We start from the raw sequence: 21,123 nt of genomic DNA, 5'->3' as shown, positions 1-21,123 counted from the left end.
TGTACTGCTGTCAATATGAAACCGATTTTTATTTTCTATTTGCCATCTTGGATGGGGAAAAAAAATATAAATCATTGAGAAAATGTACAATATTTTTCTTTTAACAATCAGGTTTCATACATTTTGTCATGTGATAGCACAAGCTATGGAGTTTTTGTCAAGGTGGTAGGACTGAAGCTGCCTATTAGAAGTCTGTTAAGAAGTTTGGAAGGATTGTGTAAATGGGCTGGTTGCAAATACAAATGAAGGAGCAGGAACCTATATACAGAGTTTGCCCACTTCTAGCACATGAAGGTAACTTGGAAAGGGGAGGAAAGGAGAAAGGAAAGGAAAGCAGAAAAGGAAAATAAAATCTCTGACGCCAAGAGAACCAAAGACGGTGCTGTGGCCATATTTATTATTAATTAATAATTATCTATAAAAGGAACCCTGTGACGCTTAAAAGTGAATGGTTATTAGCACATTTTAAAGGACTGGTTTTGACTAACCCTCTCAGCGCTTGAAAGTAAGCTATATAAAAGCTTCTCATGAAGGCGTCTAATTAGCTTTGAAGTCTTTGGGAGAGGCCTTTCTTTTGAGTTCTTCACCATTGAAGCATACTTTGTAAAACATTAGAGTAAGATTTCCGGTAGTTTTTTTCCAGGTTTGGGAACTCCTTACCAGAGAAAACTGAGATTAGCTTCATCTCTGTTTTTATGTTTGGTAAGCAAAGACATTTTATTTAAGACATACAAAATGGTTCAGCAGCTGAGGTAGGTGTGGTTGCTCTACTGTTCTTAATTGTTACCCTTACTTACAATTCAATGCTCCTTAATTTAATGTTAGGATAGCTACTGGAAAAATAAACTCTTAATAAGTAAAATAAATAAAATATTGGCCATAGTTATTGAGACTTGTACTCCTGATGCATCCACAGTACCTGATGGAGGAAGGCTTCTCTACATTGAACAGAATATTTCCCAGCTTCTTAGATGTTGAGAGTTCAACATCAAAGGTAAAATGAGAATCTACTGGAAGAACTGTATCTCAGGTTCTCAAAGGACATACTTCATAGTAACAGACAAATAGAAATACATGCAGTTTTAAAATAGATGAAAGTGGAGTCACATTAGCATTGTTTCCTTTTGGAAGAAGTAGTAGGGTATTATTACAATTTAAAGTCATTGTTTGTCCATGGAAAGAATCATCTTCTTTTCTCTCTTTTATCATTTCTTATGAATTATTTCATAAGTATAACATCTTTTTTGTTGCTGATGTAAGAAAATTGTCCAGGTCATTTTTTGAGTTAAAATCCATACAGTCAAGTGACTCTTCTGGTTTACTATTTGTGTTCCCTTTAAATTATTAAAACCTCAGCTGGTTTCATTTGTAGGTCCTGTATCATGTCTTTGTCAGTATCATTCTTCTATCAATTTTAAATCTACATCCAAAACAGACTGATTTGCAGTCATATCCTCTTCAAATTTATATTTTAAGCCCATTTTTGTAGTATCACAGTCTGAAACTTCTGGGTGCATTGTTGCAAAATATTCTCCAATTCTTCCAGAATTAAAATGCTTTTCTCTATTCTGCAATAGTGGATCTCTTTTCCTTCAATTATAATCTTTACTTCTTTCTTTCTGGTGGCCTTCCGTCATCAGCCTTCAAGGTCCTCTTATCATGTTTTAGTCTCATCCAGAACATTTCCCCAGGAAAATAATTCTAACACTTAAACTCAAAATCTTCACATATCTTTTTAAACAAATCACATGGAAGTATTTTTATAAGTACTTCAGAATCTTACTTCCAGTCAACCTAGCCCCCTTAGTCCATTTAAAAACTTTCCAAAAACAAATATTGTAATCACGTTTTTGCTGATGGTTTTCAAACAAAAAGGTTTTTAAGGTTGATTTTCCTTCAATCTGCAGTGAAATCAGTTTTTAAATTTTAAACATATGTAGAAGGTTTTCCATTTGAAGTAAGATCATCCAGTGTGATAAAACCTGTCCTTCTGAAAGTTCATAGCATCCAAAAAGCAATTTACAAGTCATTTATATTCAAAGTAATTAAGAAAGGAAGTGAGCAAACCCAGTGTCCCTTTGATGGCTCCTATCCTCAAAGCTGACTCTCCCAGCTTCCAGAGTGCTGAAATCCAGCAAAAAACCACCATTTTAAAGTCTGGTCATTGGGACCATCTATATGGATCCCTGTGGGTGATCCCAAGTCCTGTTCTTCATTTAGAGAAGAATCCAGGGCACCAATTTATTCATTGGCTCAGTCCAATTCTTGCAGAGCTGTCTTTAGTTTGCCCCTGCTTCCCTGGAAATGCACAGTGTTTACTATTCGTGAAATTATTTAGGAGAATTTATCCTACAACTGTGTCCCTTTAAATGATATAATCTTTACAAAGGTACCATTCATGTCCTTGCATTTTTATTTGATAGATATTTATGTATCTGAAGGGACTTCTTTAAATCAGTAGTGCTGTAGGTCAACGGCATACTTGAATCAGGAATGAATCTAGTTTCTGATTGTTATTATCTTTCAACAGAAGCCTCTGCAGGAAGCAGAATGGAGCCAGATGCTGTTTTACTTGAAAATAGCCTGTTTACATTTACACTGGGGATCTTCTGCAGATGGATGACTTGATACTAAGGGCTGCCATTTGGCAAGGCACTTGGCATTTCTGAGGAGGAAGCCTTCCATGACACAATGTGTTGCCTCTGCAATGGGCAGCCCAGGAGGATATCAGCCCACTTCTAAATACAGTGAAGTTGTCCCTGGAGATTACACCAGTTGTTGAATTTACAGCATGCCCGGGGAACCTCTATTTGTCAAACACTAGCAAGGCAGTCCTGACGTGGGCATAGGTAGAAGATGAATTTCCATTCAGCACAGTTTGCCTTCCAAGTCCATTAATCCTCAGGGTCTTCATGATGGATTTCATTTATTATTATTTATTTCCTCACTGGTATTCCCTCTGACTGCCTTGCCACTGTGCAAAAACCAGAGCAGATGGCATTTTAACAGTGAAAAAAAATCCCCAGGCGAATATAGCAAGCCAGCCCACTCTAAAGTCATGTGATTTCAAATCCAAGGAGAAACCCTGATTTCCTTTGGGACGCAGAGAGGCAATCATCTGAGCATTCCCTGCAGGGAACAAGTGTGCGCATGCAGGAGAGGGGTGTGTGCTTAAAAAAGGGATTTTAAAGCGAACAGGCCATCCATAAGGGAGACCACAGACATCTTGGATGAGACAGGCCAGAGCTGACCACAAATGACTGGGGCACTAATGCCCAAAAGATATTTGGCTGAGGAGGGTGAGGCACTCTTGGCAGCACATCTGAGGTTAACATACTTGGGAGCTGTCCTTCATTTAACCTCCTAATGACTCTGACCAGTGTTTAATCAGAATGAACCAGGATTTATAACTCATTTAAGGATACAGTTTGGCACTTTCTGTAATCATCAGAGCTGTTGAGGCAAGGACAGCTGTCAGGCCAAATGCCTTCATAAAAAGATAGATAAACTCCGGTTCTGTTTTACCCTTTTTACTCCAAGGGTTATCATTAAATCCTTGGTTTATTATATAGCTTGTGGCAAAGTTAATTCCCATAGGGTAAATGTGGTGCCTATGTACTCAATTTGATATTATAATTAATAGTTTTATGCAGTCCAATTTATACCTAAGTAAAAGATTTTCAGAGGAGAGCAGATTTAAGTAAGTTTGAATGATTTATTGAAGTAATATGATACCATCAGAGTACACATAATATTTAATTAGTGCTACTAGAATTGGCCAGACCCTGGCCAAAATGGCAAGGCAGAAAATATAGATATAGAAAGATACCAGTCTGAAATTATAATACTTCATTTTCTTGTACTAATTAACAAGCAACACTTCAATTGCACCAGACTCGCAGAAATATAGTATCCTCCAATTATTACAATATTTTTTTTTCTATTCTGAAAATTTTTGAATCACAAATTGCAGAAAATGGAGTTTAAAAACAAACAAACAAAAAGGTATGGAAAAGCTCCTCTCACTCTATTCCCCTTTATATATACAGTATTTGTACTGTTCTTAATAAACAAGGATTTATTGCAAAACTGAATGAAAATTACCAATCCTAGTTAAATATTCAACTCTGGATTGTTGGATTGTAATAGCAATCTACTGGAGTTATTTAGAATAACTGGCCAGAAAAAACTGAAGTTTTATGAAGAATCATCATATGTGTATGATCAATGGTAATTTTCCAAAAAAATTATGGAAATATAAAACAATTTGACAATTAGAGATGTAATTTCCCCAATGTTGCATCTTAAAGATTATTATTCTCATTGAGATAATATTGCAACATAAGGCTTAAGGTTAAAAATTATTGTACAGAAAACTGATGTTCTGATTTTGGATCATTTATTGATCATTCTTGACCGAATGTTTCCTCCTGTTGCAACTCTCTCTCTCTTCTCTTTAGGTATTCAAAATGCATGATTACACCGGGTTAATAGTAAATATGATAATGTGCCACTTACCATAATGTAATGCTGTTTGACCTTCATCATCCTGGAAAAAAAAGAAGAGTATAAGTAAGTTCTTTCAACTTTTCTTGGGTTAAGGTAATAAAATTGGTCAAATTTTAAAAGAGATATATTCTGGACTGCTTCTACTTTTCATTTTTAAAACCACAAAGAGGACGCAGGTATCTATTTGTTTTAAGTGACTTTTAAGCTCCTTTTACCATGCATCTCTAAGAAGCGTACTGCAATACTTTGAATAATATCATTAAAATCAATAAAACACTGTCCACCACCAGTATCAATAAAATGATGCTGTAACAATAGCTGAATGTCAAATTGATCAACACATTCCCTATTTACATTAGCGACATCCTCACTCATTAAAGCACACAGTGCTATCCCAAATACTTTCTGGAACGGGCTTTCAGCGGCTTCCTAAAAATTAAGAATACAGTAGACAAGATAGCGATCTGTAAGGTTTCTAAAGAGGAGCTCCTTCAAGGAAATGCGTGCCTCCATATCCTCTCCTGTTGTATGTACCTCACAAGGAGTGGAGAACTGCAGCAAGATTTCTCTGCAGGACATCATGGGCTGGCAGATTCTATTTGTAGCAAGTGGTCTTATGGATAACCACTTTCAGATAACCACATAAGATCTAATGGTGATAACCAACATTTTAAATTGCACAGGGACATCAACTGCCAGCCAACATAGTTCCTGCAATATTGGTGTTATGTTTATTTATTTATTTAGCATATGTGATTTATTATGTAATTATGTCAGATAATCCCATGTAGCACATTGGCAGCCACTTTTAGCACCAGTTCAAATTTCAGGAAAGACTTCAAGAGAAATCCCATACATCATACATTACAACTAAATCAAATATAAGGTGACAAGGGCACATATAACTTGTCCACAACTTTTTGTTCCAAAAACAACTGTAACAAAATGCTTGCTGGATACAATTTCTTCTGCTGCTCTTTTAGCAGGAATTGATTGTTTAGAACCCATAAACAGCATACCAGCTTTTTCTGGAGGAGCACTCCATCTTGCTAGTGTTAAATTTCAATAAATTGGAAATCATGACCATATCTCCCAATTTGATCTGGGACAGAGAAGGAAAGCTGAGTATTACCATTGTTGGTATTGTATCCAGGGGTGGGATTCAAATTTTTTAACAATCGGTTCTGTGGGCGTGGCCATGTGACTGGGTGGGCGTGGTCTTTTTTGCAGCAACCCTCCCCCTCCGTTTTTTTTTCCCGCCTCCTGGGCCTCAGAGAAGCCTCCTGGGGGAGCGTTTTTGCTCCCAGAAGGGCCCAGAAAGGCAAAAAACTGAGCCGGGGGGGGGGGCGCAGCTCCCCCCATGCTCCATTTTTGGACCTCCTGGAAGCTTCCGGGGGGGGGCATTTTTACTCCCAGAAGGCTTCCCTGGGGCCCAGAGACGCAAAAAATGGAGCGCGGTAAATCCAGGTTAACTTTACAAAATGCAGTCATTGGCACTTTTGTTCGGATTCTGTCCAGCCATCTTTCAACTCCAAGTTAATGAAAGTGATTTTATCTGAAAAATTTTATCTACAAAAATCTCACTGTGTTTTTTCCTGTCTTTTTCTACGAATACCTTGGTCATTTTAAAAGGAATTGTTGCATGGCACTCCATAGACACAGTAATAGTAGACCATTATCTATGCATTGCCATCCTTAGAGCCATGATGTAGGTCCAAATGTCATACACTTTTCGAATGGGATTCACTCATCTTCTGCTAGCATTGGTGTCATTTCATGAACCATCTCCTGCATCCTTCAGTAAACCAAGAAGGTACCTGTAGGGCTAGTACATAGGCTGCTTAGGAACAATCCTACCCTAAGTCCCTATTGCCTCCATATTGCAGAGATCAATGAGATTACTGGCATATTTACTCTCCAAATTACTGGGAAATTCCACATGTATCCTCTGGAACTAAACTAAACTAAATCAGATATTTGAAGTGGACCACTTAGAATTGGCCTTGCCTCTCTGTGCAGATCATTTCACATAGTCACCAAGAAATGTCCATTACAAAAGAGTAATGCTTACTTTTTTCAATCCTTACTAGATTTAATTACATTCTAGTCTCACCTTGTATATCAGGCCTATGACCATGGGTGACAGGGCCATGTTTGTCATGTTGATTGTAAATCCAGGAGTGCTTTCAGTATCCACCTCAGTAGTTACCGAAGGTTGAAATCACTGACTAGTAGAAAGCTACATATATCAACTTGGTGACACTGTTAACCTATGAGGAAAGTACAATAGAAGTATCCCCACCATGCTTTTCTGGTCCAAAGAATGTCTCATAACTGGTCAGAGATCAGAGCTCCCAGTAACCATTAGAATCTCCTGATAGATGAATGCCAACCCCCTCTCTCTTAAGGTCTAGAGCAGGGGTATCAAACTCATGGCCCATGGGCTGGATGCGTCACGTGCTTGCCATGTCCACCCCCAGTTTAGTGAAGGGGGGGAAAGTTTTGATACATCACGTGTCTGAACTCTCCCAACAGACAATCATGTTTGTCTCAAAAGTTTTATAACTTTCTAGTATCCATTTGAAGTTTTTTATTTTCACAGCTTTGATAGATTTGCTTAAGACTGTTTATGTGGCAATGCCCTTTTGCTGCCTTGTTTACCCTATTGTTACAGTTTATTATTCTGACCTCATTGTTTACATTTTAATTTCTAATATAAAAGGAGGAAAACAAATGTAACAAATAAAAACAAGAAGAGACCCTTTGCATTACTGTTCAGTTCATAATTCAATGATAACATTGTAAAATGGACATCTACAAATCTATACTAGATTTCTGCAACAACATTTCTACTGCTGACTCCGTAGTCTAGAAGGAAGAGGCATGAACACTACCAGCTGATCAATGAACTCTCTTTCTTTCACAAGCTCCATAAAGCCCTGACTTGTCCCTTGAGCTATGCAATTCATTTTGAAGATGACTCCAGTAATACACTTGCTCCCTACTTGGTAAGGCTGTCACTGCTTCAATGTTAGACAGTAATTCCTGTGAGTGTTTGGCCTGGCACTTTTATTTCATTCTGTATCTCAGGCACAGTTGCAATCTTGCCTCTTGTCCTTTTAACTGTTGCCCGTCTTTTCGCGAATTTTGCCTATAATCTTGGATTTTTTCAGATTCTTCTCTATTATTCCAGAAATTCCATTTTGCATTGTATGTGTCTTGTATCAATTTCCAATATGTATGTTTGCTTACATATCATATTTATAGCCCACCACAATTGTATGCAGACTCTTGGTGGTTCACCCAGGAAAAACTATGACAATGCTAAAAATTAAAATGTACAAACTACATTCCAGATAGCAACTGGCAAATAAAAACCACTATTTTCAGAAGCTTCCAGAAGGCAACTAGAGTTGAGCCAAACATATTTCTCATGATAGGTCATTCCAGAGGGTGAGCCTGATGATGGAAAAGTACCTTTGGGCCTTACCCTCTTGGCTTCCAAAAAAGGGGGACAACCAACTGTCTGATCCAAGTAGTCAGGCTGATTCCAGTGGAGAGAGGTGGTTCTGAAAGTAACTCAGCATAAAGGACTTTTATATAAAAACTAGCACTATAAATTGCACCCAGAAGCCGAAAAGCAATAATGGAGAAGTCCTGCAAAGTAGTAGTAATATGTGCAACTATCTATAAGCTGGCTAATGCATTTTATACCAACTGAAGTTTCTTGAATCTTTATAAAAAAGGTACTCTGATGATCGAATTTATCATTTTATAATCGGTCACAAAATAAATACAATTCAATTACTCTGAAGAAAAGTTGCTGGTGGCAAAAAGTCAATGGAAGGAGCAATAGAAGAACTTAATGCTCATAATCATATTCATACCCTAAACCCTCTTGTCATCTAATTCAAGGTAAAGGGCACAAAATATTAGCTCTGTATCTGGAGGAGGGTAATAAACATACTGCCAAAGGTCATTTTAACACCAGAAGATAAAATACTGCACAACAATATTGGATACCACCAGTGCAAGTAATCACTATGCTCTGCCCCTTTTCTGTGATACTTTATTGGTCCCTATGTAGACAAGTTACTTCTGTTGCTGTTTGATGTTGTCCACTTGATCATCAGAACTGAAAAGCATCAAATGCAGTAAGGGAAAGAAGCTTCTGCTTACTCCTTTAGGTGGAAATAGGACCTAGCAAATCTAATCATGATTACTGACTTGAAGAGAGAAAGTCAGGCAAATGAACTCCTTGCCATAGTGATTTTTTGATTCATCAAGGGAGATGACTTGAAATTCACATATAAAATGCAAATGTTGCAACAGCCTCTAAACAGGACTTTCATTAAACATTCGGTGATAATTTAAAGACACAGAGCAGATTTCAGGGAGAGAAATGGCAAACCAGCATGTCTCTAAATGAGCACAAGCAACAGCCACAACAAAGTCCAAAGAACTGGTGAGTGGATCAGTTTTACGGTACCTCTCCAGATAAGAAAAGGATAGGAGATCACCTATCCTGGGAGGAAGACTGCATGACAGTGGTCTCCCATGGATCTGAGCACCAGAAAATGAAGAGAAGCTATCATGCTCTCAGCTGCAGCAGGACCTTTTAAAGGACACCAGGTCTGATAACTTCTCTTTCTAGCCACTTTTGGAAATCACCTATTTAATTAATCTAAGCCTGATACAGACCTTCAAAACATCACAAGTGAGTTTACTTCCATTCTTGAATAAAAGCAAAATTAACCATAAGCTTGAGGGGGCTTGGCTTGGTTCTGTGTTCACAGGGGTAGATGAGCTGTCCAGGGGCCTGCATGGAGGAGTGACCGAGGTCCTGTACCTGACCTCGATTCATGTCCCTCTGTAGACCAGCAACATCTGGCTGGCAAGTTCCCAAGAGCAAGATAGGGGAAACCTTGCAGCCATCCAGTCCACCCCTTTGGCCTTCCTGGGGTCTGAGCTAAAATGGAAATACAAATGATAAGCCAAAAGAATGGCCTAAATAAGAACTTTTTAAGGGATATACAAAAGAAATTGGCTAAAACCTTGAAAATTAATGTGAAAATACAAATGATATATCAAGACAATGACCTCGACAATTACTTTTTATTGGACTTGCAAAAAGATATTTGCTAAAGTTTTGAAGAAGTCTTTAGGATGGGAAAAATAAAAGTTGAAGAAGGGAAACTGAATTCAGGGAGATACAGTTCAAAGCCAGGAGAAAAGTAGTATTTATTGTCTTTGGGATTGTTTTAATATTGCCCTTATTGACTTACAGATTGGTTTTGATTTGATCCCCCAGAGATAGATTATGGGGAAAATTGGCTGCTTCCCTATGAAACTGCATAAACCTAATCCAGTTCAAGTCTATTACAGCAAATTTAGACACTTGACACCATTGATCCTCATTTAAAAAAGAGAGAAAGTAAGGATATATTTTAGCTCCTCACTCTTTCAACTTCTGTATTAATTCTCTAGTTCAGGTCTTGACAAAATTGAAGTTTCATTCCAAAATCTTAATCAAGAAAAATTGTTTCAATTTCTTATCCGCCAATTTACTCAGGCATCCCCTTTCCCAACCCATTCCCCTACTATAAAAGTAAAGATTAGTTATTAATAGTAATTTCCCCCAAAACTCATGTTATTTACCACTATTCTTAGAAAACCAATAGATGGAATCAAAGTATTTAAATTCTTGTATGCTTCTTTCAAGTCTTGACAATCAGGAAAGTACAACAATGAGCTGTCACTGCTCAGTCCCACAAATCTACAAATGTTATTCAGTGCTACACAATTGCAATGGCAATAATTACATCCCAGTTGCAATGAAATACTCAGAGCAAAGATCACCAACTATTTGATATATGGTGCAGAGATATGTAATTACTGTGATCCAACTGCTCTGTACAATTTGCATATACCTCAATTTGTATCAAATTCCCTAGTGAGGTTCAAATCTGGCTTAATCTTCATAAAAGCTTGCTTTAAACTTTTGCACCTGAAATTTCAAAGTAAATTAATTTTTCCCCTTACAGTTGCTTGACTTTATGACATAGGAATTGTCATCATAGAAGGTAGGTACAAATCCCAAACTAAGTTTTTTAGTTTATCAGTTCAATATTGCCCTTGTTTGGTCTTGAAAGAGTTCTAATAGAACTGAAATGTTGAGCTCTTGGCAATAACATTCAGAAAGATCTAAGTACTTTGTTCAGATCTGTTTGGAATACATCTTTTCTTTGCCAACCGTCTAGCCAGTAGCTTTTGCCCAACTCATTTTCATTGCTAGATTCAACATTTTGCCATCTGTGTTGCTGGAGGTAAAATTTAACAATATTCCAGTGCAAAAGTGATCATGTTCTGTCCACTTGGGGAAATATTGGCCTTCTATGTGCTTCTGTGCTGTTCTTTCTACTTCAGTGGCTGTAATAATAACTTTTTTTTAATTAACAGCCCATGTAGATCAGATAGGAATATTCTTTTTTTATCTGGCAAGTTGCCCAAGATCCCCAGATGAGTCACCAAATATTGCTGAATTGCTTTGCCATTCAACATTTAATAGTATAATGTTCTTGACAATTTGGGTACTGGTTGTATATTTTTAATGTATTCAATTCAAATTCAATTTATGTTTCAATGTAAACTTAGTTTCTTGTGTTTCTTTTGGTCTTTGTACTTAAACAAAGCTAAATGCTTCTGCATTTGGGGTTTTACTGCAAAGAACACCTTGTCTAATAGTGTCTGATTACTCAGTCTTGAATGATTATCCTTGGCAGGAAGAAAAATAATCAATTTCTCAACCCTGAGAATCTTCAGCTTAAAAACTCTTTACTGTAAGAAGAAAAATGTCATAAAAGATGCTACAACTCTGATTGATAGAAATAATGACAGACATATAATTTTGCAGGACTTTATAAAAGTATTATTATGTCAAATCATACAAAATCTCTGATGTTTAAAATACACACGTTTGCAGTTTAGCACTACACAAAATAGATTTTGGAATGTACAGACTTTAAAATGTTGGCTCAACTTTTGGAATGGAGGAAAGTTTTAGTAAATAAATAAAGGAATAAATAAATAAATAAATAAATAGGAAGAGTACAGTAAAATTTCCATGTGTAATTATGATAAATTGCTTCTGGAGAGTACTCAGAAAAATTTCCAGTCCTGCTGTAAAAATGCAACTATAAATAAGCAAATGGAACAGTTGATCTTTTTTTCTTGGAAATTGAGCAGAGTAATTAAGTTTCATTTTGAGTTACTAAACAAGAAGGGGGAATATTTCCAATAGTTATTTATACTCTGTTCTGTTAGTGAATGAATTACTGCCTAAAAGTAGCTCATTTGGAACTGTATCTATCAACAAGAACTAAGCAATACTGAAATATGAGAAAAATGCTTAATTGATCATAATTTTATTTTTCACATTTCTTCAGTCTGGAAGTCATATGATCATACTGTGACTGAGCTTTCATATTACATGGATCTTGAAAGCATTTTACTAAGTTTTTATATCAGCTCTCAACTGTCATCATTTTTAAAGATGATTGGCAGGATTAAGCTTTGATTGCCTTAGTTCACATTAAAATAAGAACAACTTTAAAGTAAACACAGTTTTTCTATTAATTTAAAATAAATCAAGGTCCATAGGAAAATATATCAAAAATTCCATAAATGAAAAAAAATCATTAAGGTGAATGATAATAGTCTTATATATTACTTCAGAATTTTTGTTAACAATAATGCTATTTTAGTTTATGGAAATGTTAAAAAGAATGGCTGAGGGAACACAAGAACACAAAAGAATCCTGACAACATTTTACTTTCCTCTCAAATGACCAAACAAACTTTAGATTTCTTGCAGACTAACTTATTCACAAGAGTCATTTCAGTGTAGTGGTTAAGCCACCAGGTCAGAAACAGGAGACTGTGAGTTCTGCTCACAAAAGTGACTTTGGATTACTCATTTTCTCTCAGCCCTATGACAGAGGCAATGGCCAACCACTTTTAAAAATCGGACACAACTGAACAGAACAAACATTCACAATAACTCTGAGAAGGGAGGGGAGATTATAAGATGGGGGAGGGAATTAGAATCCATCAGCTACTTCATCTCTATTGCCCCTTTGCTGCTCTCACAGACTTTACTGCCTTTGAAGTTGGAACTCTATTTAGTACCACGAATACCGGCCACTAAAAAGGAAGGACATACTTGCATTCTGCATGCAAAATGACCTGCATTCAATCAGTGGCATCTTTCACAAAATGCTGGAAGCCTGCTATTAATCAGTATAAACATCACTAAGTGCTGAACCAATAGTCTGATATGGAGAATTTCTCTTTCTGTGTATTTGGATTTAATAAACTATTATCTTAAAATCTGTTAACCTTCTTTCAGTGTTATTTGTCCTATTGGCCATCCCAATACCCTTCAACTGGGAATTCCAGAAATTATGTATTGATGAAGAAATACTGTACTTTCAGCTGAGCAATGGGGCAATGTACCCATATCTTTCTTCCTTGGTACTCAATTGATCAGCATGGTGAGTTATGGGAGAGGGGGAAGGATAGATTTCCCAAAATCCAATGTTCTCCCAAAGACACCATTAATCCTTTCCCTAAGACTGATAACAGCATAAAGGGGGATGGGTAAGCAAATATCATAATTGCTGAGGAGGGGGAGGAAGAAAAGGATAAATCTCTCCTCTTCTACAATCCCGGTATGTCAGGATGAGCATCCATTGTACACAGCAAGCAGGAAGCATACAGATTTTATAAATTATAACCCAAACACTAATTTTGTGGCACTCAGAGAATATCCATTCAGTGCCAGCAAAAAACTATTAACTTTCACTGTAGAAATTTTTGAAGTTTGGATTTGAAATAATTTTTAGATACCACTTGTTATGAATAATCCATGAACAATGTAACAATTGATCAGAAGCCTAGGAGTAATAATTTTTGATATATATGATATGCAGAGAGCTAATACTATACAACAGAAATAAATTCCGTGCCCAGAATGCTCGGTTAATGACCCTGTGCCTAAACTCAAACGTCCACACCCCAGATATTTTGCTCCTGTACAAGGAATGAAGCAGGGCTATTTTGTCCTGGATATGGCCTGAAATGTATTTTTAGGCAGAAGTAATTATCTAAGTATCTTTAAGAGGAGGAAATAGGAAAGGCTGAATGGTTTATTTGGAGAAATGTGGCAGAGACTTGAGTCAGGGGAAGAGAAGGGACATGAACCAGTGGAGGGCGGGTAAGCAAGTGAAATATTGCCATGCGGAGAAACTGGCAGCAATATTAGAAGAGGGGAAGCATGGTAGGAAAGGCACAAGGTTGATGATCTGGTAAGATATACCACCCTGATTTCTTGTTCTTTACTTCTGAGACCATCACAATAAGGAACAGGTGTGCTGTTACTTACATTGGTAGCAGTTAATAGAAGGGAAGATTCTGGGAATAATGGGGGGGGGGCAAGTGATCTGGCACCCAGGCCATTCCTTAGAGTGGGGGAAATAGGGGCTAATACATATAAGCCAAGCCTTGACCTTCAATCCCCAACAAATCACAATGGGATACCTCTAGATTTTCTGTGGGCCAAAATCTGTAATAACCAAAGCATTCTAGGTTTTGTTTCTGCCCATTTTTGGCTAGCTCAAAATGATCTGGTAGAATTTCCAGAAAGCAATGGCTCGTCCAGGCTTGAAACAAAACATTTCCCCTTGTAATACAATCTATTAAAAACTGGTATTGGATACAGTTACTAGCTGAGAAAGGCCAATATATACAGATTATTCTTTTAAAAAATATTTGATGCATGTCATCCTTAGACCCATCATGTTATACACAGAGGATATTTCAAGGACAGATGGCCCTATGGATAAACCCTACCTCTTTATTCCTGCCAAAGCACAATTTGTATGCATTTGTGGACAACCTTCCCTGAACATTGCTAGTATCTTAGCACAACCATTTCTTGTACTGCTAAGCTCTAACACTCTATTTAGAATCTGGGCACCTAGTGCAGACTGGTGGAATACGTGCATGATAAAATAACCTAACTTGCCTCAACCCCCAAAACAAAGAAAATATGTGTCAAAAAATATGTGCCACTTCATTTTAATGCTACCCCATTATGATACATGTTTCCTTGGTAGCCTTTGTATGTTGGGAAGGGGACAAAATATGTCCTTGACCTGATAATATTGCCTGCCTCTTAATATATCAATATCTTAAGCATTGGGTATTACAAATTCTTTTTCTTATTCCATGAGAAAATGTTCAAGCCCAAGTCAAAAATGCTATTTTAAAACTACTGTGAAAGAAACTAATTCCAGTATTCTTTCAGCGTAACAAAGTGATTTTTTTTGTTAACCTTAAGAAAAAAAAAAGACGTAAATCACGTAAATGTCAACCATTTCCTGCAGGCAGTTTCCTAAGATTTTAGTCAGGGTCCCTCTTCTGCCTTTCCCCCAACTGCTTATCAGTTTAGTATGGATGAGGCAGGTATCTGGTTATTTAAAGAATAGGATAAATGGTCTGAGACAGTGTCTCCCAGCCCCAATTCACAAGGGAACACTCAAAAATTCCACCTGACACTGGGACAGCCTTGTGCTCTTAAACAATCTGCTGTCTGATCCGATTGTTCCCCAGTGGGAAGGCAGCAGGCCGCAGCTCACTCAAGAGTCATTGATTGGATTAACAGCCTAATTCCCAACAGATGAATAGAATACTGATGTCTTGTCAGCCCAGATCATAGAAAGAAAACACAATCTGCTAATACAATTGGAAATTTAACTCTTTAAACTCCCCTTCAAGGACAGCATAGATCTAGACTTCAAATTCAGCAGGATGTTGTTTAACTGACCAACAGTTAAAATCTTTTTCTGCTTCTGACTGATGCAAGCTATTTGTAAACACAGACAATTGATAGAATTTTTTAAAAAAAAATCTGTAAAAAGAACTGTAGCATTGGTACAACCTTTGGCAAGTCTAAGAAGCTCTCATCCTGCATTTCATTTGGCACATTTTAAGGCAGTATACATTATGCTCCCTCCTCCTATATTCCTCACAATAAACTTGTGAGGAGAGGAGAGTGAATGGGGGGGGGGGGGAATGGCTAAGAAAGACCTTAGTAGCCCCATTATTGTTATCTTCACATTCACCTTCTAGAATATTCAGTGGAAAAATAGTAGAAAGTCTCACAGGTGAATCAGCTGAACATCCCTGTGGAACATTCACATTGGTCCTCACACCTGACCAGGACCAAGGCATCTATGAAAAGATGCGGTTTTATACAGATGGTTATGTGTTTCTTCATGATTATTGGAACCTTGTCTCTATTGCTTTGGGCAATATGCTTCCCCCAACATTTATTCAAGGGAAAGAGATATAGACTTAGAAATGTTTGCTTCTGATTCCTTCCAAATAAGAATTTGATGATTAACATTGAAAAACATCAGAGATTGGATTTTTCAAGTAAGAATAATGGATATATTTTAAAATATTCTTAAAATATCAACTTTGAAACATATGTATCTTTAGTTTAAATTCAGAAAAAAAAAAAAAACATTGAGTTTGTGAACCCTAAACTGAAACCCTAAACTGAAATATCTTCTTTAAAAAATAACTTAAAATTGGTTGCATATATTCTACAAATGTTGACCTATATATGCATCAAGTAAGAAATGTTATGCACAAGAGGAATAGGAAACAGTAGTCCAGAAAAACAAAATAACAAAGCACAGTTAAAAAAAAAAAGAATAGCCTGCTGGAACAGGTTGATAAATTGCAGGTATGATTAAATTGATGATTTCTGTCAAAGCCAAAGATGGCAGGCATCTGTCAGAAATATGGATTCATAATGAATTATGATTCTTCTATCCGGCACTGGAATGATAAATTTAAAGGCATATAATATTTAATAACATATTCCCATTTGAATTTGTTTGGTTTCGAGTAGCTAGGGGACTATTCAAGCAATTGATTTTATTTAAACATACCTGTAATTTACTACTTCTTCATTCATTCTGTGCTTTTGGGGGAGTTTAGCTGAAATTCCACCTTAGCCAGGAAAAATATTCTAGAACCTCAAAGCAAAGAGACTAGCAGAGGGGTGATTTCACTTAATCTCCCTGAACTTCAGGTCCCACGTGCTGTCCAACAGCCGGTCCTCTTTGGGCTCTCTGCCAGCTGTGACTTTGCATGCTTTATGGCAGAGATTACTGAAAGGAGATTAACTTTCCTAAACCCCTTAGATTTTAATTATTTCTGTATGTATTTATAAAACCTACAGTCTGCTATATCTGAGCACAACTGTCCAAATAGCCATCCTTAACCTGGTTTGGTAAAGACCAGTGCCACTAATGATAGAGCACAAGACATGCCCTGATTCTCTTTACTGTATCCTATATAATTGTAAATAAGACTAGAAATATAGTATTTAAAATCATACAGTATTATCATTTAACTGCAGTATTACCATTTCACCACTGTTTGAGAAGTACAGTTTTCATTGGTTTGTTTCTTTTTCAGAGTCTTAACACTGGATTTCCAAATACACTTCAGAAATTATTCAGGAAAGTAAAACTGAACCAAATCCTTTCTTTGGATCCTTTATAATATGAGGATCAAACATGGAAAAACAGTAGCCCCCTATACAAAATATAGTATATCTCTGATCTGAATGTTTTGGCTGTGGGCATAAAACAAAAGAAAAGAAAGAAAAGAAAATGTGCTACCAGGTAATTATTCTAGGACATTAGCATAAAAAAATGGAGTCTTTATTCTGATGGATAAATAATTTTTGAATATTTAAAAATGCAACCAATCTTAAAGCCAATTAAAAGTGCAGAAACTCTTAATTTGATTTATTCATTCAAACTTTTATTTCATTGCTATCAAAACAACTCTCAGCAGTTTACAGTGCATAGAACAAAAAATTAAAACATTTACAGTTACATCAAAACATAATAACAACACTAACATTTATTAGGTCTCACATAAAAATGCAAGAAATTGCAGAAATAAAGAAATATAATAAAAAGCAGAAACACACATGAAACTGAGTCTGATTTGGTTTAGGGGTGTATATGACAGTATGGTTTTCATAGATTTGAATTTTCCTGAAATCTGAGGTGTATAGGAACTTTTGGATGGGAATCCAAATGAATCCTGTTTCTGTTCTGCAATATTAATAGTAGACCCCACTGCTCAGTTATTGTGCATTATTCTCAAAATAACTTAGTGAGAAAAACGGGGTAAAAACCATTCTGGAAGATTATTTTAAACAATCCTTACAGCTTTATCCCAAACCCTAGCCTGCAAATATTTGCCTAATATCTCTAGACAACTGTGCAGGATTATTGTAAACTATGTAGGCCATTGTTTGCAATGCAGAATTGAATTGAATTCTTTATTGTCATTGTACGTATATACACAGTATACATACGAAATTCACGTAACACCCAGAGACCAGAGTCAACATGCACACACACTTAACAATCCTCAAACACCTCCCCACCCCCCCCAAAATTCCCCACCTCCTAAAAACACACAAGCATCCACACAACAGACCAAGTAATACTGTCCAACAACTCACTGATGGTGGTCCTTAAGTTCATTGTTAAGTGCAATTATAGCTCTGGGATAAAACTATTCAGAAAACGTGTGGTCCGAGTTTTAATTGTTCTGTATCTTCTGCCAGAAGGCAACAGTTCAGTTGAATATGAATGACATTACAAGAATGTTATAAAGTACCATTCTTTTCAACTTGTAGCCAGATAAAATATGGCAAGGAAAGCTGTAATATGAAACATTATGACACTTCCTTCAGATAGCGTCCAATGTTTTTGTGTACAGCATCTAAACCGAAATTCCATTAATGATCAAGAGATCTGGTTCATGTATCTGGGATATTACTTTCCAGAGTCTCAGAGTATATACACTTCTTTATGATTGCATTAATGTTCCTGGCTGACAGATGAACATGGTTTGTGGAGCAATCCAGATTTGAAGGAGAAAAGGTGATTCAGAGTGCGGTTGGGTGCACATATCCCACCTGTCAGCACTTCCTTAAATCAAATGTATCTTTTTCTGGCAACTATGCAAGCCCAGGAATGTATGCAGCTTCTTTAAAGAGCTGCTGACAGATGCACAGCCCTGTTTTCTACAAGTGTACTTGTAATGTTGAGAGCTTGCCAGTAACTTAGGTCACGGAAACTTATTTTTTTCCTGAAGAAAATATCTACTTTATTATAAAGTATCCATATTACCAAAGATATATTTGGGTTCACAGTGAAGTCAAATGACACATCCATTATAATGATCATTAATTGCAACAATTTGTTTCCCCTCCCTAATTCTAAAATGTGCTACTGAAAGCAACAGGATGCATGATTCAAAATGCGTTTCTACATAAGCAATGGAGTGTACCCTGCTTGCCTGGGGAAAAACAGCTGATTGCTCTGAGATAGATCTTAATTTTCAAAAATCACCCCTTTTGAGAATGGGTGAATAGAAAGTTTACACAAATTAATGTACATGCATTTTTCGCATATATCTAAATATGCATATCAAGAAGAGAGAGAAGGTTGGCAACTATTCTAAGATCATCTCTATAACGTACTTTTTAGATAACCAGATACTTTATTTGTTACTGGACTTCAACAATACCCAAAAGCCCTATTAAAATGCAAAATAAATAACAAATAACGAATTCTGTACAATCTACCTTCACATACAGTGGATATAAAAAGTGTCCACATTTTTGTTGTGACACTGGCCAGTGCCAGTATTGGGTATTGTTGAAGTCCAGTAATAAATCAAGTATCTGGTTATCAGGCACATGTCAGGCACACGAAATCAGCGACCAAGGAGGTTCAAATGAGTGCAGGTTTACTCTAACTCTCCATAAGAATCTGAACTACTAACAGTCAAGGCAAATTGATGGTAGATAAGAGTTAATGGAATTTAGGGAGGGCTGGACTTAGATCTTTTGTGAGCATGAGGGGCTCCAAACTGATGATGTGCTTGACCAGTCCCTCAAGCTCAGCCAGGTTGTTTCCTGCAGCCAAATTTCTGAGATGTAAAAAATAATCAGACCAAGATAAATCATTTCAGAATTTCCCCAAATTTAACATAGCATAGAAGCTGTACAATTCCAATGACTTCTTTTAGGGCAGGGATGTCAAAGTGGTGGCCTCTGGGCCAGATGTGTCGCATGCAGGCCATGCCCACCCTAGCTCCGCGAAAGTGAAAACCGTTGTGAAATGTCATGTGATGGCAATGTGACGTTGAGAGTTTGACACCCCTGTTTTAGGGGGGGAAATAACAATTAAAAAATCTAGAATGCTGCAGCTGCGTAAGTATACATAATCTCTTATAAGTAGGGATGTGGCTTTGTTCAGAATTAACCAATCATATTCAAACTGATGGTAAATAATAGTTAGTAGACACCTGCCATCAGTTAAAGTGACTCTGATCAAGCCCATATAAAGTCCAGCAGTTCTAGTAGGATTTTCTTTACATTTACTCAGTTGCCTCTTACAGCAAAAGCCATAGTCTACAAAGAGCTTACAAAGCATCAAAACTTTAAGTGTGTCACAGAAATATTAAGAGAGAAGTTTGAGACTATTCTGGCAATGCATGCAGTTTTAAACATATTTCCTTGGGGGGGGGGGGAGCAGAATCCTCAACAGAAAAATAGTTCTCAAATTATATTTTAACATTTCTTTGAATGGAATTTTACACATCTTTCAATTCATTGGTGGATCAATCTTGAGATAGAAATTTGGTAACATAAAGACTACCTCTATTGTTCTCCCAATTTCACTTGATCTGCAAGATGCTACACAAAAATATTTGGGTTAATTTCTTTTATATCTAGAGTCCCTTTTCTTCTTGCAAATACAATGGAAGTTCTAGGCAGTACTTTTCATTGGTAAATATCTACACTGGCTCGCTAGCAGAACTCTCCTGATAAAGCAGAATATGCTTCCATGTCCTAAATATATAACAGTGAGTAAATACTCTCACATCAAAATACTGTTCTGAGTTACTGGATGCAGAGGGTCAATCATATTGGGAGGGGAGAATGGCTGCTTTCTGTTAACTGCCCAAGATAATGCTTTGAGTGTATCTTGATGGAATCAGGAAAATTGGATTGTCTACCCATTTGCTGGCCTAAAACAACCTTTTTATACATATATCCTATTAAAAAGAAACACAGGAAGGCTCTTTTAAAAATAACTAAATATTTACCTATAATCCAGAAGTCAGTCAGAAAAGCTTTAATTCTCTCTGCAATTCTTAAGTAATGCAGTATGTCAGAATTTAATAAATCTGTGTTTAAAACATGTTACTTCAACCAAAGATAAATTTGCAGGGTTAGCTATCTCAAAATGGAAATAGGTTGTATTTACAATATAGAACAGATCATCAACATTATCTGAACTGCACATGGCAGCATTTTTTGTATACTGCAGGCATTCTGCTCTGCAAGCAGTGTATTACCTAGGCATCATTTCATAATGTAGTTACACAAACTTTTTTTTTCCAGTTACACAAACTTAATATACCTATGAATACTACTCATTT

General features: G+C 36.6%; 1 protein-coding gene across 1 annotated transcript in view; it reads right to left on the bottom strand.

Moving 5' to 3' along the window:
- ACBD6 (acyl-CoA binding domain containing 6) overlaps positions 1 to 21,123 on the bottom strand; it is a 128,783-nt gene that overhangs the window by 6,142 nt on the left and 101,518 nt on the right. Inside the window, exon 7 of the mRNA XM_026669234.2 lies at positions 4,519 to 4,549. Coding sequence (XP_026525019.1) covers positions 4,519 to 4,549 — 31 coding nt within the window. The remainder of the gene's footprint in view (positions 1 to 4,518; positions 4,550 to 21,123) is intronic.

Source organism: Notechis scutatus, chromosome 3, assembly GCF_049901735.1.
Source record: "Notechis scutatus isolate UNSWTSFEM ecotype Mainland chromosome 3, rNotScu1.2, whole genome shotgun sequence".
Taxonomy (NCBI): domain Eukaryota; kingdom Metazoa; phylum Chordata; class Lepidosauria; order Squamata; family Elapidae; genus Notechis; species Notechis scutatus.
Note: the sequence above shows the minus strand (reverse complement) of the source record. Positions and strands in the feature narration are given on the sequence as shown.